At 40.8% G+C, this 15,381-nt stretch overlaps 2 protein-coding genes across 2 annotated transcripts in view; both read right to left on the reverse strand.

The window, feature by feature from the left end:
- Nucleotides 1–2,947: 2,947 nt before the first annotated feature.
- Nucleotides 2,948–6,986, reverse strand: gdf6b (growth differentiation factor 6b). Its single transcript, XM_026156365.1, has 2 exons — nt 6,536–6,986; nt 2,948–6,334 (listed from the first exon to the last, which is right to left on the reverse strand). The coding sequence occupies exons 1-2, from the start codon at nt 6,951–6,953 to the stop codon at nt 5,442–5,444; spliced, it is 1,311 nt and encodes a 436-aa protein (XP_026012150.1). The 5' UTR covers nt 6,954–6,986; the 3' UTR covers nt 2,948–5,441.
- A 1,323-nt stretch (nt 6,987–8,309) lies between these two features.
- pkhd1l1.1 (PKHD1 like 1, tandem duplicate 1) overlaps nt 8,310–15,381 on the reverse strand; it is a 44,624-nt gene continuing 37,552 nt past the window's right edge. The window contains exons 64-78 of the mRNA XM_026156364.1: nt 15,222–15,312; nt 14,968–15,116; nt 14,442–14,564; nt 14,238–14,349; nt 13,990–14,106; nt 13,712–13,877; nt 13,061–13,293; nt 12,604–12,768; nt 12,337–12,494; nt 12,015–12,150; nt 10,686–11,030; nt 10,445–10,596; nt 10,170–10,316; nt 9,188–9,341; nt 8,310–8,997 (exon numbers count right to left, since the gene is read on the reverse strand). Coding sequence (XP_026012149.1) covers nt 8,741–8,997; nt 9,188–9,341; nt 10,170–10,316; nt 10,445–10,596; nt 10,686–11,030; nt 12,015–12,150; nt 12,337–12,494; nt 12,604–12,768; nt 13,061–13,293; nt 13,712–13,877; nt 13,990–14,106; nt 14,238–14,349; nt 14,442–14,564; nt 14,968–15,116; nt 15,222–15,312 — 2,505 coding nt within the window. The 3' untranslated portion in view covers nt 8,310–8,740. The remainder of the gene's footprint in view (nt 8,998–9,187; nt 9,342–10,169; nt 10,317–10,444; nt 10,597–10,685; nt 11,031–12,014; nt 12,151–12,336; nt 12,495–12,603; nt 12,769–13,060; nt 13,294–13,711; nt 13,878–13,989; nt 14,107–14,237; nt 14,350–14,441; nt 14,565–14,967; nt 15,117–15,221; nt 15,313–15,381) is intronic.

Here is a 15,381-nt window from a genome sequence, read left to right on the forward strand (position 1 = left end):
ACATAACCAGTTAAATAATATGTAAGCTTCCACCTTAACCAGCTAGGACAGAATATATAAAAACACAATACATGCATGTTTATTTCAGCAATTTTCCACTTTTTTTCAATTGTATTTTAAACAGGATTTCGATAAAAATATTTCAAAGATGTTGCTTAAGTTGAAATGCAGTCTTTGAAATGCTGTTGATTAGATACTGAAGGGTATCTAGACCTGAAAAAGCATTAAATTCATGCCCTGTGAGGTCTGAGGAAGAGCAATTCCCAGAGTTTACTTGACCAACAGAAGTGACTTCCCTCTTGTGTCGGGGCTTTGCTGCCATCCGACTCCACAGAAAGGATTTCCCCCATAAAGCCTCTAACAAGCTGCGTTTACCAGAGTAAACACAGAGGTCAAGGTGAGAGGACTTTTCACTTCTAAAAGCAAACAAGGGAGGCACGTGCTGGATAATATTTAAGGGGAAAGTATTTTCTCTGTTTTTGCCGTGCTTGTCTGACATTTCTTTGATGTTTTTTTTTTCCCGTACTTCTGTAAATATCTGTTTCCAGATCTCTGTCCTTATCCCTTTTTAACTCTCTGTTCCTCTTGACTGCACTCTGGGCATGTGTGAAACATTTAACATCACAGAAAAGTCAGAAAAAAAACATGAGTTCCCACTTATTTCCCCCTCCTCTGATAACAGCAGCTGAATCCTGCACTCGATTTACACCCGTCTTTGTGTCTCCAGCAAATATTTTTCTCCATCTCACAGCAAATCTGCCACAGCGAGACACAGAGCAGAAACGCCTCCTCTTTAGAGACGCTGCATTCCACTCTTTTGTCCTTCGAGGCTGCTCCGAGCAGCCGCTTCAAACCCGCCTCCCCCCTTTTTTTTATATCTCACCTTGTTGTTTGGAGACTGACAGCGAGGCCCTCAGTGAGCATCGCACGCATTCCTTCCCCCTCACCCTCCTCTCTTCCCTCTTAATTGCAGCTCTTTTCTAAGGGGACGAGTACATTGTTTAATATCCGCAGTCCCTGGAGACAATGGGCCACTTGACCTTTGAACCCAGTTAGGGCAAAAGCAGGCTTAATCTGATGTTGAGATCCTCCACCACTATTGTCTGTGAAGTAAAGGACTCAATGTGGCTCTAGACTGAAGCGGGGTCAGTTATTGCATCCGCACACCAATTTGTTTGTCACATATTGATCCCATCCATTCTCCCTCCCCATCCGACCTCCAGCACAGAGAAACACAGCCCACCCATGGAAGATGGCACTAGTTCCACATGTCTGCTGACCTTGCTTTCACCCTGCAAACTGTCCAGCAGCAGGTACAGCTCAGCTCTCTGTGCTGGAACTGAAGCTGAATATGCAACAAATGTCCCCCTAAAGGACCGTGTGTACTCTGTATTGTGTCAACCTTGGAGCCTTCTCTTGTGTATAGAATAAAAAATCTGACATATCTAATTATATAATTAGCTGCTTCTCACTCTATTTGAAGTAATTAATGTATAAACTGGACAACCCATCATGGAAGAGTTAAATATTTATCTTTTTATAACAGAGAAGAAGATGTCTAAACTATTTTCTTTAAATTGAAGTTGGGAAACTAGCAAAGGGGTTTCATATTTTTGCTTATAAATTAGGTAAAACAGAGTTATTTGCTGACTATGTGGAAACTTTTCAACCTGGAGAAGTGTACTCAAGCTTTATCAAATAAAATTTAGATGTAAAAAAAGGTTAAAAGGTTGCTGTGAGAGCACTTTATAAAACCTGATAGCACTAAAGCTTACTGGAAAACGTGATCAAACTATTAAACAGGATTACTGATGAAAAGCAGTTTTGGATTTCTCTGGCAAAACACAAACATTTTTAGTCTTTTTATTTTGTCCACTAGATGAAGCCACAATGATGCTAATTTATTTTTATTAGCAAAACACCATAACTGCAAACAATGGACTGTAAATACTGGAAATAGTGGCCACAGCCAAGCTAGAGCATCTTAAAATATAGTTTATTAAGACATTATATATTGTTTGTTTAATGAAAACAAAAACAGCCATTAAAAAAATTATGTTATTACAAAATGTCATATAGTGTAGGCCATATTACTTTTTTTTTAAATACAGCTACCTCTATTGTTACCAGACGTAATCACTTCTTGCCTTCCCTTAACTGTCTTTAACAAAGGATTCAGCTGCTAACTGATTAATTTTAGCAGCAGTTGTACTTTAAGACATTGGTAAGCTAGGCTGCTGTTCAGTCTTTATGCTAAGCTAACCTGCTACTAGATTATTTTATAGACATACATGACAGTTACTTTAATTCAAGCTGAGGTTTTTCCTTTAAGTGTAATCAGATCACACTTTCCTTTACACCTGTTGTACAGTTAGCAGTAGGTGTTTTTAGCATGACAAACCCTGTTTTAATTTAGCTAATCTGCAGTTAGCCCAGTTTGTCCAGTAATTTGAGCTTTTCTGTTTTCCTTTAAAATATATATATTAATTTAATATTGAAAACATTCATGTATTTCCTTTCTTCTTCTTCTTCTTCTTCTTCTTCTTCTTCTTCTTCTTCTTTATTTTTTTTAAGACAATTGCTACATTGATTTAATTAAAATGTTACCAGCGTTTGAGTAGTTAATGCTTCATTTTGAAGATATTGCAAAGTTTGGGGTCAGTAAGAGAATCAACAGCACTCCTGCAGGTGTAGATCAGCTGATATTTGGCTCAATTTGGTTATGCTACTTTTGCATCTTCCAGGTGTCTCAGTGTCCTTCTGTTACAATGTTGTTTAATTTACTGTTTACAGACTCTGGGCCAATAAAGAGCTGGCATTTTTTACAATACAAAAAAAGTCATGTTAAGAGTAATCACTATATGGTACTAGCACTAAAACTGTCAAAAAATAAATAAATACATTCAAAATATCAGCAAGAAAACATTGTAAGTTTTAATGTGCATCTTTATACATTTTATATGTTAATTTGGTTAGACTATTTAATGCTGCAAAAATACATTATTCAGGAATTTCTGCTTCATAGAGTAGCACACTTTTATTATAGAAATGAGAGGTTCCAATAAAACACAGTGTGCCACAACACTGTCTCTATCAGTTGTTGTAATATATTATTTTTGGATGCCTGTAAATATTGCAGAGCATAAAGTATGAAAAGTTAAAATGTGCCGCTAAGATAAACACAACACCAAAAATAATCTTTTTTTCTTTTTTGTCTCAGTGGATAATTATTTCCTGTTTATATATATACATTAAAAACACTGATAGAAATCTGATATTTCACAATCTGTCACATTTCTTTACAAAAACATTACCCATGTGTGTTTATTTGAGCCTGAACCTCCAGATGTGTAACTCGCACCGTCTGGAAGTTGTAACAGAACAAAGCGGCCAAAGTAAATGCAATAATTTACTCACATGACTTAAATTATTATTTCCATACCAAATATTTACACATGGCACCTTTGACCATCAGTGCATTACAGACAAAGTTATTGCATCTATATAATCATCTTAAACATAAAGCGGTGCGAAACCCCACGATGGTTTTGATGAAAAGATGTGAACGTTGGTCGATCGGAAGACGTTCCCTGAGTCATAGGCCATGTCAGGTGCTGAAAATCTGCTATTTTAATCCTGGCAGGGATAAAAATCAAAACTTCCATTATGCGGAACATGTTTACCTGAAGTTAATGATTTGGTTTACAGAAGAAACAGCTGGAAAGAGCGGAATCAGTCAGTTTGTTCAGTCAGCAAAAATTCTATATTAACTAACTGGACATGTTTTATTGTTCTAGTGAAACTGGATGTAAAGTTATTACATATCATATAAACCACTGAGCTAACAGACGAAGAGATCTGGATAGTTTTTTTTTTTTTTACTCCAAGGCCTTCTTTTGAAAATGACCAGAGAAAAATTGTGCCAAAACAATAAAACCACTGACAGCTGATGGGAATAACATAAACCATATACAATGCAGCGATCTGCTGGGAAACCTAAGATTCTGGCTTTCATGTGGATGTTCATTAGACAAGTAAGATAACAGGTAGACTCCTCGATGGCAGTGGGCACAATATGCCCATCTACACCGAAGCAACTACCTAAGAATATGATAAGGAGCTCAGATCATTGACTTAACCTCCAGACTCCCCACTCCCATTCTAATCCAAGCATCCGTGGAAGCCTCACATTTAAAGAACAGAGCTCAAAAGAGCCACTGCCACTGTGTCTGAGCAAAGTGGATGTTATAGATATGAAACAAACTAAGAATGAAGTTACCACACTGATGACATACACCTCTGCTTAATAAACTCAAAGTAGATATTTATTTCATTGTTAATAATCGCTTAAAAGCTGTTTTTTGACTTCTTTAAAATGTTTTAGAACCAGGTCTCTGGTACCAGACATCCTGTCTCCATGCCCTCATGGGTTAGAGCTGTGTCCAAGTTTGGCAGATGGTTTTATTGTTGTGGGTGATTCATTGCTAATATAGTTTCCTTTCGAAATCCTTTAAGTTTTATATAAAGAGTCTAAAAGTTATACAAATTACACATTTAATTTAATCCAATCTTTTGATCTTTTGAAAGGTTCAGTATATTAACTGAAGGTTTATTCTTTGTTGAAGATTCCTGGATTTGTGTATGGAAACCATTCTCACGCTTCTAACTTCCAGAAGGAGCTGAGCTCATCATAAAGTGGAAAGTTTGCATGTCTGAATCATCACCTGTATCAGTCTTGTGACAGGTAATAGACCATCAGCAAATACGCTGATATTTACAGATGGTGGTGGCTTCTGCTTCTTTGCTGTGTTTGACTAACTATGACAACAAATTTGGTTATTAAATGGTTGTGAACAGACAGCCACATAACGTCCACTTTGCGTATACTTAGCTTGTATTACCAGAACCTGTTTTTGTAAAGATAACATAGTAATGCCTTTTCTGAATACATTTACATCCACATTTATTGCAGGGTGGATTTATTTATCTGGACTACCTTTGTGTGGTTGTTTGAATAAATTTTATTTCTTTAGGACACGACCAAGCTGCAGGGTTTAGCATACAGATATGAAATCATCCTTTTCATCAAAATCTTTGCAAGAACATGCTCAACTTTTTGCATTTAGTATTTTATTAATTTGGCGATGAGATGCATATTTATTTGTCCACAAATCTGTGGTAATTGCAGAGTTTCAAGTGACTAGATTGATTTTCTTTAAAAAAACAAAAAAAGGATGAGGAGATGGACAGAAAGAGATGTTTGAGGTATCAAGATGACTGTGTTGGATGCATAATTGAAAGAAAAATGCTTCTCAACTATAGTTGATGTCTCCATCTTGCTAAAGTTCTCTTTATTTCAGATACAGGCTTTCCTCCACGTTGACTGCGATGCAGTTCAATTCCCAGGAGGTCAAGGTAAGCCACGACCCCTGCTGGGCGTACTACCTGCAACCACAAGACTCCACCACCATATCCTCGTACTGCTTGTACACCACATTGTTTCCTGAGTCGATGTAGAGGATGCTGATGGGGCTGAGTTTGGATGGGGCGCAGCAGCTTGGAGGCATGTTGCTAGGGTTCATTGAATTCATCAGAGTCTGGATAATGGCGTGGTTGGTGGGCTCCAGGTGGGAGCGCAGGGGGAAGTCGCACACCCCCTCGCAGTGGTACGCCTCATAGTCCAGCGGGGCGATGATCCAGTCGTCCCAGCCCAGATCTCTGAAGTTCACATGCAGGGGTTTCTTGCTGCACCTGGATTTTGACTTCCTGCCATGTCGCTTCCCATGGCGGGTTTTGGATGCAGCAGTCCTGCGTCTCCTGCTGGCTTTAGTGCCAGGGCCCCTCTCTTTGGGGCTTTTCTCGAGGCCCAGTAAGGCTCTCCCCTCCCTCCTCTCGCTGAAGAGTGTCTGCTTCTTCATTGACCTGGTGAAGACCACTAAGATGGCCTTCTTCTGCTGAGGCCTCCCATGTCGGTGCAGTCCCAGAAGATGCAGATCCAGCTCCCTCTCAGGATTGTCCAGCACGGCCCTGAGCTCCAGGCAGAAGTGCTTCCCCTGGCTCAGGTGTTGTCGCTCCTTGAATATCTCCCACACGTCCAGCACCTCCCACCTCGGCCTGTGGGAACCCTGCAGGTCCAGTGTTTTGGAGTCGAGCAGCTGCTGGTCGTGGCAGGAGAGGAGCTGGATGTCGACAGGCTCTGTTTCCGATATCCTGAAATTCCCAGACGCTTTTGTGTAAATCCTGAGCTCGGCTCCCAGCACCTCCGCTTTTTCTGAGAGGGTTGAGACATCGAACAGATACTGTTGTCTCCTCAGAGGGGAGAGTGGGAGGTCATCTGTGGAAAGCATTAAAACAGCAGGGTCAGATGCCTTCTCACTGAGATGATCTACATACCACAAAGATGTGGAATCTGACAGATAAATATCCCAAATGCAGTCTGCACTGAATTAAACTGGGAGACAGAGTATGAGTCACAGGTGAACCAGCAATACTACGTACAAGCACACACTCACACACGCGGCAGAGCTCCACATACCTTGTCCGCTGTCCACAAAACTTGCAATAGTGTTTGCAGCTTTTGAAGAACGGAAAAAGCTGGCATTGAGACCCAGCTTCTCCGCCGTGGAGAATGTCTTGTAAATAGACAACATGTAGTCATGCGGCTCAATTAAGTCTTTAGGTGCTGCTTTGTTGTATCTGTCCTGTGAGGGTCGAGCGTAAAACTCCTTAAAATATTTAGACGCTTCTTGTGAATTAAAAATCTTCGCCGCTTTGCTGCTTTTCGGCGCAGCTGGAGGGAAAATAACGAGAGTCTGGAAACAGGGCATGCCCCACACGAACACAAGAGCCCCGCAAAGAAAAGAGAAGTGATAGAAATCCATCCTCTGCGCTCGTCCTGAGTCTGAGTCGGAGCCTGAGCTGTGGCCGGGGTGGACCAGAGCTGGACTCTGCATCCGCTCCTCTGTGCAGCAAGTGGCTGCTCCGCAAAGTGCGCACAGCTCAGAGGGACAGGCGGCGCGCAGTTTAAAAAACACAGGAGACGAGGACACGCCTACATTGTTCTAAAGGCTTAAAGGAGAGGGCAAATTAGGCTGTGAAGATAATTGTTCCTCTGACACCCCCCACCCTCCTCACGGAAAGACAGATGTGCGCTCAAAAGACTATGGTGCATGAAACTGCGCTGACTTTTCTCGCTCTCACCAAACCTGCTTAAATGGAATCAGAATTGATTTGATTTTCAGTTTTAAGCCTGAGTTTTGGAAGTTTCTCTGCAGAACGAGTCCTGTAACGTTGCCTCGGTGCATTATTTCTTTAGTGTTTATTGTGGAGTGTAATGCCCTCTAGTGAAGCAAAGAGATACTGCTTTGATACGAAAGACGAAAGGCGCACAGAGGCAACGTCCTTCAGCACCGTGGACAGAGTCTGTGCTCAGCAGATAGAAATAATTATTATAATCCACACATTATTCAGATATCCTCATATTTGAGATTCATGACTAGAATAGACTCTAGAAAGAAAGACATAACTGCGTAACTATACTACACTTTTCTGCATGGTATGAAAAAAAGGCGTCACGATGCTGTTCATTATTTCTTTATTTCATTTTTTAAATTAATTTTGGGACATTAAAATTATTTATTACAGCCCCTTCTAAAATGTTCTTAATGGTGGGAATATTTAAAGTTACATCCTCAGTAAAAACATTTGTAGACACCCGTGGGGCTGAAAACACCTGAATTCGAAGATCAAGAGGCGTGGCCCAACGCTTTTGTCCTTATAATTTGTTTACATTGTATCCATGGCCCAAATCTCAGCTCCATTACCTCACTGCTAAATCTTGGGCTTCACTATGGTTTCATGTTTACTGAAGCAGTTAAAATAATGAATAATCAATAATCCAAAACAATTTCCAAGTGATTTGATTTTGTATTTGTTTTTGGATCTGTTGATTTCCCAAAGGTGCTGCTTGTAACGCTCCACGTAAAGAGTCGTGGCAAAAGCCAATGTTCATGAAAATTTGGACTCCATATACCTTTCTTTCCCCTCCAATCACATTCTCTTTGAGTAGATATAAGCTCCGTTTCAGTATGTTGCCTACAGCGCTGCGGTCTGGGCCTTTAATATTATGTTTTGGTATTTTATTCTTTTAACAGTGAAAAGCCTCTATCCACTTTGCTGCCAGGGCAGACCAACGAGCTTTGTTTTTTAAAGCCCCAAAAACATGAGAAAAAAACAAGTCAAGAGACAGTGACACAGTAAAGATTCACTTAAAGATAAAAAACACAATTTATTGAAAAGAAAGTGTAGTTTCAAACAATCATTAACATGCAGAAAACTGTTGCAAAATTTCTTGTTTTCCTTCAGCTGTTTGCAGTTTCAATTTCACTGCTGCACTTTTTAAAAGTAGAGGTAATCTATTTGGACCTCACACCCATATTAAATCTTACACAAAATACAATGAAAGAACCCAAAAACTAACAGAAATTAACATCTAATGCACAAAAGCATTCAAGAAAAGCTTTACTTTTACCTCATGAAATAGTAAAAATGATTATTTGTTGTTGTATTCTTCATAAATCCCTTTTACCTGAGAAGATTTTTGTTCTAATGGATATTGATCTGAAGGCTATAAGCAATGGAAAAATATACCACTCACAATAAACTTTAAACAAGAGGTTAGTTTTCGTCCTTCATGTTAACGTGACTTTACATTATCCTTCATAAAGCGGGCTGAGCTCTTCTAACCTATGGGGACAGCATCGGAGCAGCAGGCCACGGTGTAGATAACGCTAGCCAGGCACAGAGCGCCAGCAGAAGCAGTGGTGCCAGAGCCGAAGATGCTGTCGTCGGTGACCTGACCAGTGGTCGTGGTAGGTGTCGGCTCTGTAATGTTGCTGCTGGTCGTCGGGATCTGGGTGGTGGGAGTGTTCTTAATGGAGAAGGCTCTGGATGTGGTGCCCCAGTCCTTCAAAGTGAAGACCATTGTCAGGTTCTCACCTGCAGATGAAGAACAGATACTTATACGCCTAATAGGATCAGTTTCTGCTTTCATAAATAATGCTTGATATTTATTTTATGCACATATTGGTTTTGCAATTTTTTTTATCATGCATGAACTGCACCAGCTGTTTTCAATCTGCCAGTTTTCAAACGTTATTTAGGTTCAGGTGAGGATGTGTGAACGCACCGCTGTTAACAATGGACAGGTCGCTGAAGTTGGCCCAGCAGGTTCTGAACAGGATGGTTGTGTTTCCTTCAAGCCCACCAACGCTGTTTCCATCAGAGTCCTTCAGGCTGGCTGTAACCATGAGAGTCGTCACTCCCACGGAGACGCAGTTTCCCTGCAGACATTAACAAAGGTCAGTGTGAATGGACACACACACACACAATGGACGAATATAGAAAACAGACTTAATCCTTGATTATATTCCATTGTGGACACAAACAGCTCGAGACCCAATGGCTAAGAGGGTCATTCCTGTTATACGTATTCAACTTATTCAAAGTCTGCTGGAAATGTGCCACCTGGGGTGCAGGGGTAGCTAGTGCACCGTGACGTAAACTTCCCCCAAACAAGGCAGTGTGGTCATAAAAACATGCAGGCACATCGACGTTCGCATAGACCGTTGTGCTCACTGTCTGGTGAAATTTATAAATAATGCCTGCCATCTAAGAAAGTCCAGATTATCCACTCAGGTAAAATTGTTGATTTTCACGCATAAATGTCCCAAAAATGTTCCTTATTTTTACTCTAATTATTCATTCGAGTCCACTCCACATTTACAGTGAAACTGCCTTCTGTGTGAATGATAGCTAAGTCTAGACAACAAATTTTATATTGGATTGAGGAAAAACAAAAGAATCATGGTAACTTTGAGAAATGTACATTTCTAGAATACCAGATGAGTCATACTCAGTCCTACTAAAACGATCCTAAATATAAAATAATCCAACCCTGATCCAGGCAAGGTGTGAGAAATTTGCAGTGTTTATATGGATTGGGTCACTGAGTTAGTAATGAATGAATTAAATAAAAGGTAGAAGGGGATGAACTGTTTGAAATGAAAGATCATCTAATAATACAAAAATTAGATAAACCAACCTCACATCCTTCCCAAAACATCAGCTTTAACACTGGCTGTGCAGTAAAACATCTCGAGCTGCCTCACCTCTGCATCCACAGCCATCAGACTGGGCTGCTGGTAAAGAGGGCCCACAAACTCCCCGGCTATCGGCTCCTCGATCAGCAGCAGGCGGTCCACGCCGGACACGTAATTCACGGTAGGTTCCTCTCTCGTTACTTCCTCTGTCGCCACCTGAGGTTAAAAGGAGGAAATCACCATGTAAATATGAGACATTTCATCACACACGTAATGTATTTTTATCATCTTAATATCAAAACAGCTGTTATAGTGTCTACAGAGCAGATGTTATTCTGCTTCACCTCATTCCAGCTGGGGTCAGAGGATGGAGGAGGAGGTGGGACCATGCCAATGGAGGAGACGTTAAAACCGATGGACTGACTGAGGTTTCCAGTCACTGCTGCCTGACCCAGTTCATCAGCGATGTTCTTCAGCAGTGTAAAGTCCTCGTCATCTGAGAAGACACAGGCAGCAAACATGATGATTAACTGAACAGATTAGACCCTAATGAGCAATAAAGTGGCACTTTTCCTTCTTCCTAACCATTGGTGCTGTTTGTGGTTTGCTGGACAGGAGGCTTTTTGATCTCCACCTCCACCGTCAGGCCCGTGGATCTCTTCCTGCGACGCGCGCCTCCGTTCTCCCTGATGATCTTGGAGATGCGGATCATGTTGGGAGGAACTTTGAGGAACACGGCGAGGTTCTGGACCAGGCTGTTGCCATAGAACTCCTCGTCGGTCATTGCGGGGAACCCAAAGGCGATGACGAGAACCGGGGCAGTACGGATCTCCACTGGTTGAGAGCCTCTCAGCACGACCTTCAGCATCTTATAGTCCTGGTCAAAGTAGTTGGTGCCCACAGTGGCATTTAGCTCGGGGACGTACTGACCTGGAGTGATTAAACACAGAAAATCTTAGATCATCATCTTCAGATATAATTCATACATGACAAACACAGATCCTTGTAACATTTCCTGTTGATTTGATTAATATTTGTGGTGATTATTTGCACAAGACGAGAAATTAAGAATGCAGATACTTTAAACTAAGACAAAAGGTAAAAAAATATGTATTCATCTAAAGCATAAAAGGGTGGAAAAACACATTTAACAGAACAAACAAAGGGCTACGTGACATTAGCCCGCCATCTTTTATAAAAATGGCTGGCGTCCACTAGATTCTGAAAGACGTCTTAGAGTCGGTTGATGAACCTGATGTACTTTTCTCTCCGCTGGACATTGTTGGGGAAAACATGTTAGAATACTCACGTTACTTCTTTGTTGTAGAGAATCAAGCTATTTAGTTACTTTAGTTACCAAGTCAAACCTTGATCAGGGTTTGGGATCATAGTTTGTTTTTTTGTTGTTGTTGTTGTTTGTTGCATTAATATTTGGGTTCTCAGATGGGTTTCATTGTTTTCATTTTCACTTTTATTTTGGTTCCTGTCTTATAGTTATTTTCTTTATTCTTTTATGAAGCAGGTATTTCCTGGTCGCTTTTTTAACAAATATATTCTCAGTTTTAGTTATTGCTACTTTTTCAAGTCTAGTTTTAGCTTGTGTGCACCTTATATTTACTTCCATCCTCCCTCCCCCGTGTTCCTTGTATGTTGTGAAGTCTCCACATCTGTGTCCTGTGTTTCGCTGTCACACAATTTTCTGTTTTATTTTGGTAATCATTTTTTTCCTGTGTCTTGCATTTTGTGTTTGCCTTTGTTGATACCTTTAGATTCCACTGTTAATTTATGTTTTGGAATTTGTTGGACTTTTACCTTCTGCTTAGTAAAGGTTGCTTTGTGAGTCCAGCATTTGAGTCCTTTTGATCAGCCGTGATGCTAGTCGGCACATGATATCTTTGTGTAAACCATTAGTACCTGCAAGGATCGGTTTCTTCAAGATGTAGTTAGTGTTATCAGCATTCCACTCAGCATTAGTGGGAGCGATCAGTTGATTATTTACATACACATCCAGACGCTGAGGGTTGGAATAAAACACTGACACCACGATGCTCTGCACAAATGTAACAACAAAAAGACACTTAGTTACTGAATGTAGATTGATCTGAAGACTTAGACATCTGGTTTGTATTTGTGGGCATTTTTTTTAATGATTTATCTCAGGAGTGCCTTTTAAAAGTTTTACTCCTTAAAAACAATTAATACATTCAGAACAGCATTTTTGAAAATGTGGCCTGACCTCAGATGGATTAGAGTTGAGCATCATGAGGCGAAGCTTTTGCGGGCTGACGCTCGTGAAGTAGACGTCAAAGGAGTGACCAGTGGCTACGATACTGTGGAAGAGGGAAAGTCTCCTCTGGCAGGTGTAGCCAGAACACCAACCGTGATCCTGAGGACCTGGACACAAACACACAAAACAGAGTTTTAAACTCATTCTGCTGTTTTTAAACAGACCGTCAACACCCAAGATCTTAAGCATACGATGGAAAACGTTTCCTTATCCTACCGTTGATCAGATCCACGTAGCCGTCTCCAACCACAGCGACGGGGGACAGACGTCTGGTCTCCGTGTCAGCGTCGAGACTTTCAATCACCAACATCCTGTAGTTCAGGCCGAAGCACTTGTAGCTCTGCCAGGAACTCATGTAGGTGCATGTTCTCCTGATCACACCTACGCACAGATTTTTAACTAGATATATAACACTTTCCAGTAAAACTCATGACCACCACAGAACACTAAATTTACCCATTAAGCAATAAACCAATGTAAGAAATAAGACATGAAATATCAGACACTAAGGTATCTGGCTGGAAAAATGTATTCATTAACTGATAAGATATCATTTTAAACTGAGTTCAGTAGCTTGAACTTAAAGAAATAGAGCCTGATGATTGTAAATCAACGGAAATAATAAACATTTACCAGACACACTATTGTATCTCTTCCACCAAGCTCTAGTTACCTTTGTTTGGAGCAATCTGGTTCACCGGGATTCGGCTGCCATTGAGGGCTGTCAGCATAACTTTGGGGATGTGATAGTCGCCCAGCCCCCTCCTGGGATCTCCTCCCCACTCATACTCGGATTGCGGCACCACGGCGCCCACTGCCCCTAGGAACGACCCATCCAAGTCATTCAACAAGCTCTTCTTCTTCGCGTCACAGTCCATGTCCACACAGTCAGCAGGGTTTACTTTACTGGGGCACAAAAACATTAGATTTTACTTGATCACATTTTCCATAAAATACATCAACAAATACCCAGCTTCAAAGGTCAAAGCTTTTCATGCATTTTGTTGCGTAAAATCTGCATCATTATGTCAAAGAGTGGAGGTTATTGGTGGTGATGTCCCAGTCATGTGATTGTAGTTTTGTTTAACATTAGCACTTCACTTCTACACTTTCAAAACCATACAAGCGGTGTCAGTTTGTGAAGATTACTTTGTTGAATAAAAGGTTCATTTTTGCCAGCTGACTTACAAAACATGTCATGTCTTCACCATGTGAAAAACACATTTTTACAAGTTATTGCCTTTTATTTATTTAGGTTTCTGTTATAAACAGATTTCTAATCAAAGCCTTAGCACCGGACATCTGTTAGCATGGAGTGACCTACCCCAAATCAGGTCTGTGGATAAACACTTTGGCCTCGTCTGTGCTGTTGATCATCTGAATGCCTGAAATCTGCACAGGGTGCTGCAGGTCTTCATTCAGTGGGTTTGTGATGAACATGACGTTTGCCTCAGAAGAGCAGACATTTCTGAAGTTGACAAATGTTGTGTCTACAAAGAAAGCCAGTGCAATCAGGAGTTAGAAGCATGTTTACTGGGAAAAAGCTCCCAAGCATCATTTCAAAAAGTCAGTTTGATTCCAAATCGCAGAGGCTGAACCAACCTTTGACTGTCATCAGCCCTTTAATAGAGTTGTAGTTCATGTTTACATGATGAGCCTTAGCTGGTGCACTGTTGTGGGCAGACTGGAAATTTGGCCAGCAGATTCCAGATCTGCCACCTGTACACAATGAAAACAGAAACATCAGTTAAAGAGGTTTATTAGCATTTGCATGTATACGTGGTTCAGGTTTTACTTTTTTATTCTTAAATTGACAAAATCTGTATCTAAGAGTTTCAGTTTAACTCTACCTTGGATAGGTCTGGGAGCCCGATGGCCTGAAGTGGTGGCCAAATTAAAGTCGATGTTTGGCAAAGTGTCTGAGCAGTTGAAGCTCGGGCTGCTGCCAACAATTAATGAATTCTGGGGGAACAGGGATTTGAGTTAAATCCTTTGGCAAAGACAAAGCTCCCACAGAAGAACAACAATCAGTTAATCAAAATAAAGCATCTCACCTGAATTAGCACTGTTTTATTGGCAAATTCATGGGAGAGAGAAGGGGGACCATAGATCATAGGCATGATTCCCATGCCGTTGTCCACCAGGGTCACGTTGGAAACCATGACATTCATGATGGTCTGTGACAGGGAGAGGAAGAGGAAAGGGTATCATTGTATCTACTATATCTTTATTTTCAGACAAAGCATGGACCCTTTTAAAGCAAACACATATTAAGTTTGTTACATATTGCTTGAACAAATTCCTCAAACAGGCTTTTGTCAGCTTATACTTCTAATGCTAAAGCTGCTTTCTGGAAAGGCAACTGGAACGTTGTGAAAATTATGGCAAAAAGTTATTTGATGCAGTAAAATATGACCAAATGTACGTGCATGATCCAACATAGCCTGTTTTTCCTGTTTTTCTTCTCATTAAATGCCCAGATTTTTTCTTTCCTTTTGTTACCCTCAGGTTATTTGCCCTGTTTTGGGTGAACCTGGCTGATTATTCAAGTGTAGGAAGCAGAGACTTGGTTTTTAATACCTGGAAGTAGATGCCGTAGTCAAAGCTCCTCCAGACAAAGAAACCCTGGATGTGGGCGCAACCAGGCAAACCGTCATTGTTCAGATAGACCCCGAACAGACCGCCGTGAGCCTCGTTATGAATCCAAGCCTCATTATCATTTATATAACCTGCACAAGAAGAAGTTCTGTAATTTACTGTTCTGGAAGAGGAAGAAATTTGCACCAGCACCGGACATAAAGCCTGTCACTGTTGATTAAAGTCATCTATGTCACCTGGGCATGGTTCGCCATCAATGCGATACGCCACTCTCTCATAACCCGCCACAATGTTGTGCTGCAGCACGATGTTTGTCCCCTCGCTAACCTGAAATATGTTTAAAAAAAAAAAGAAGAGACCAGATGATTATTATAAACAAACATTACTTACGTTTAA

The sequence above is a fragment of the Astatotilapia calliptera genome, chromosome 22 (genome assembly GCF_900246225.1).
Source record: "Astatotilapia calliptera chromosome 22, fAstCal1.2, whole genome shotgun sequence".
NCBI lineage: Eukaryota > Metazoa > Chordata > Actinopteri > Cichliformes > Cichlidae > Astatotilapia > Astatotilapia calliptera.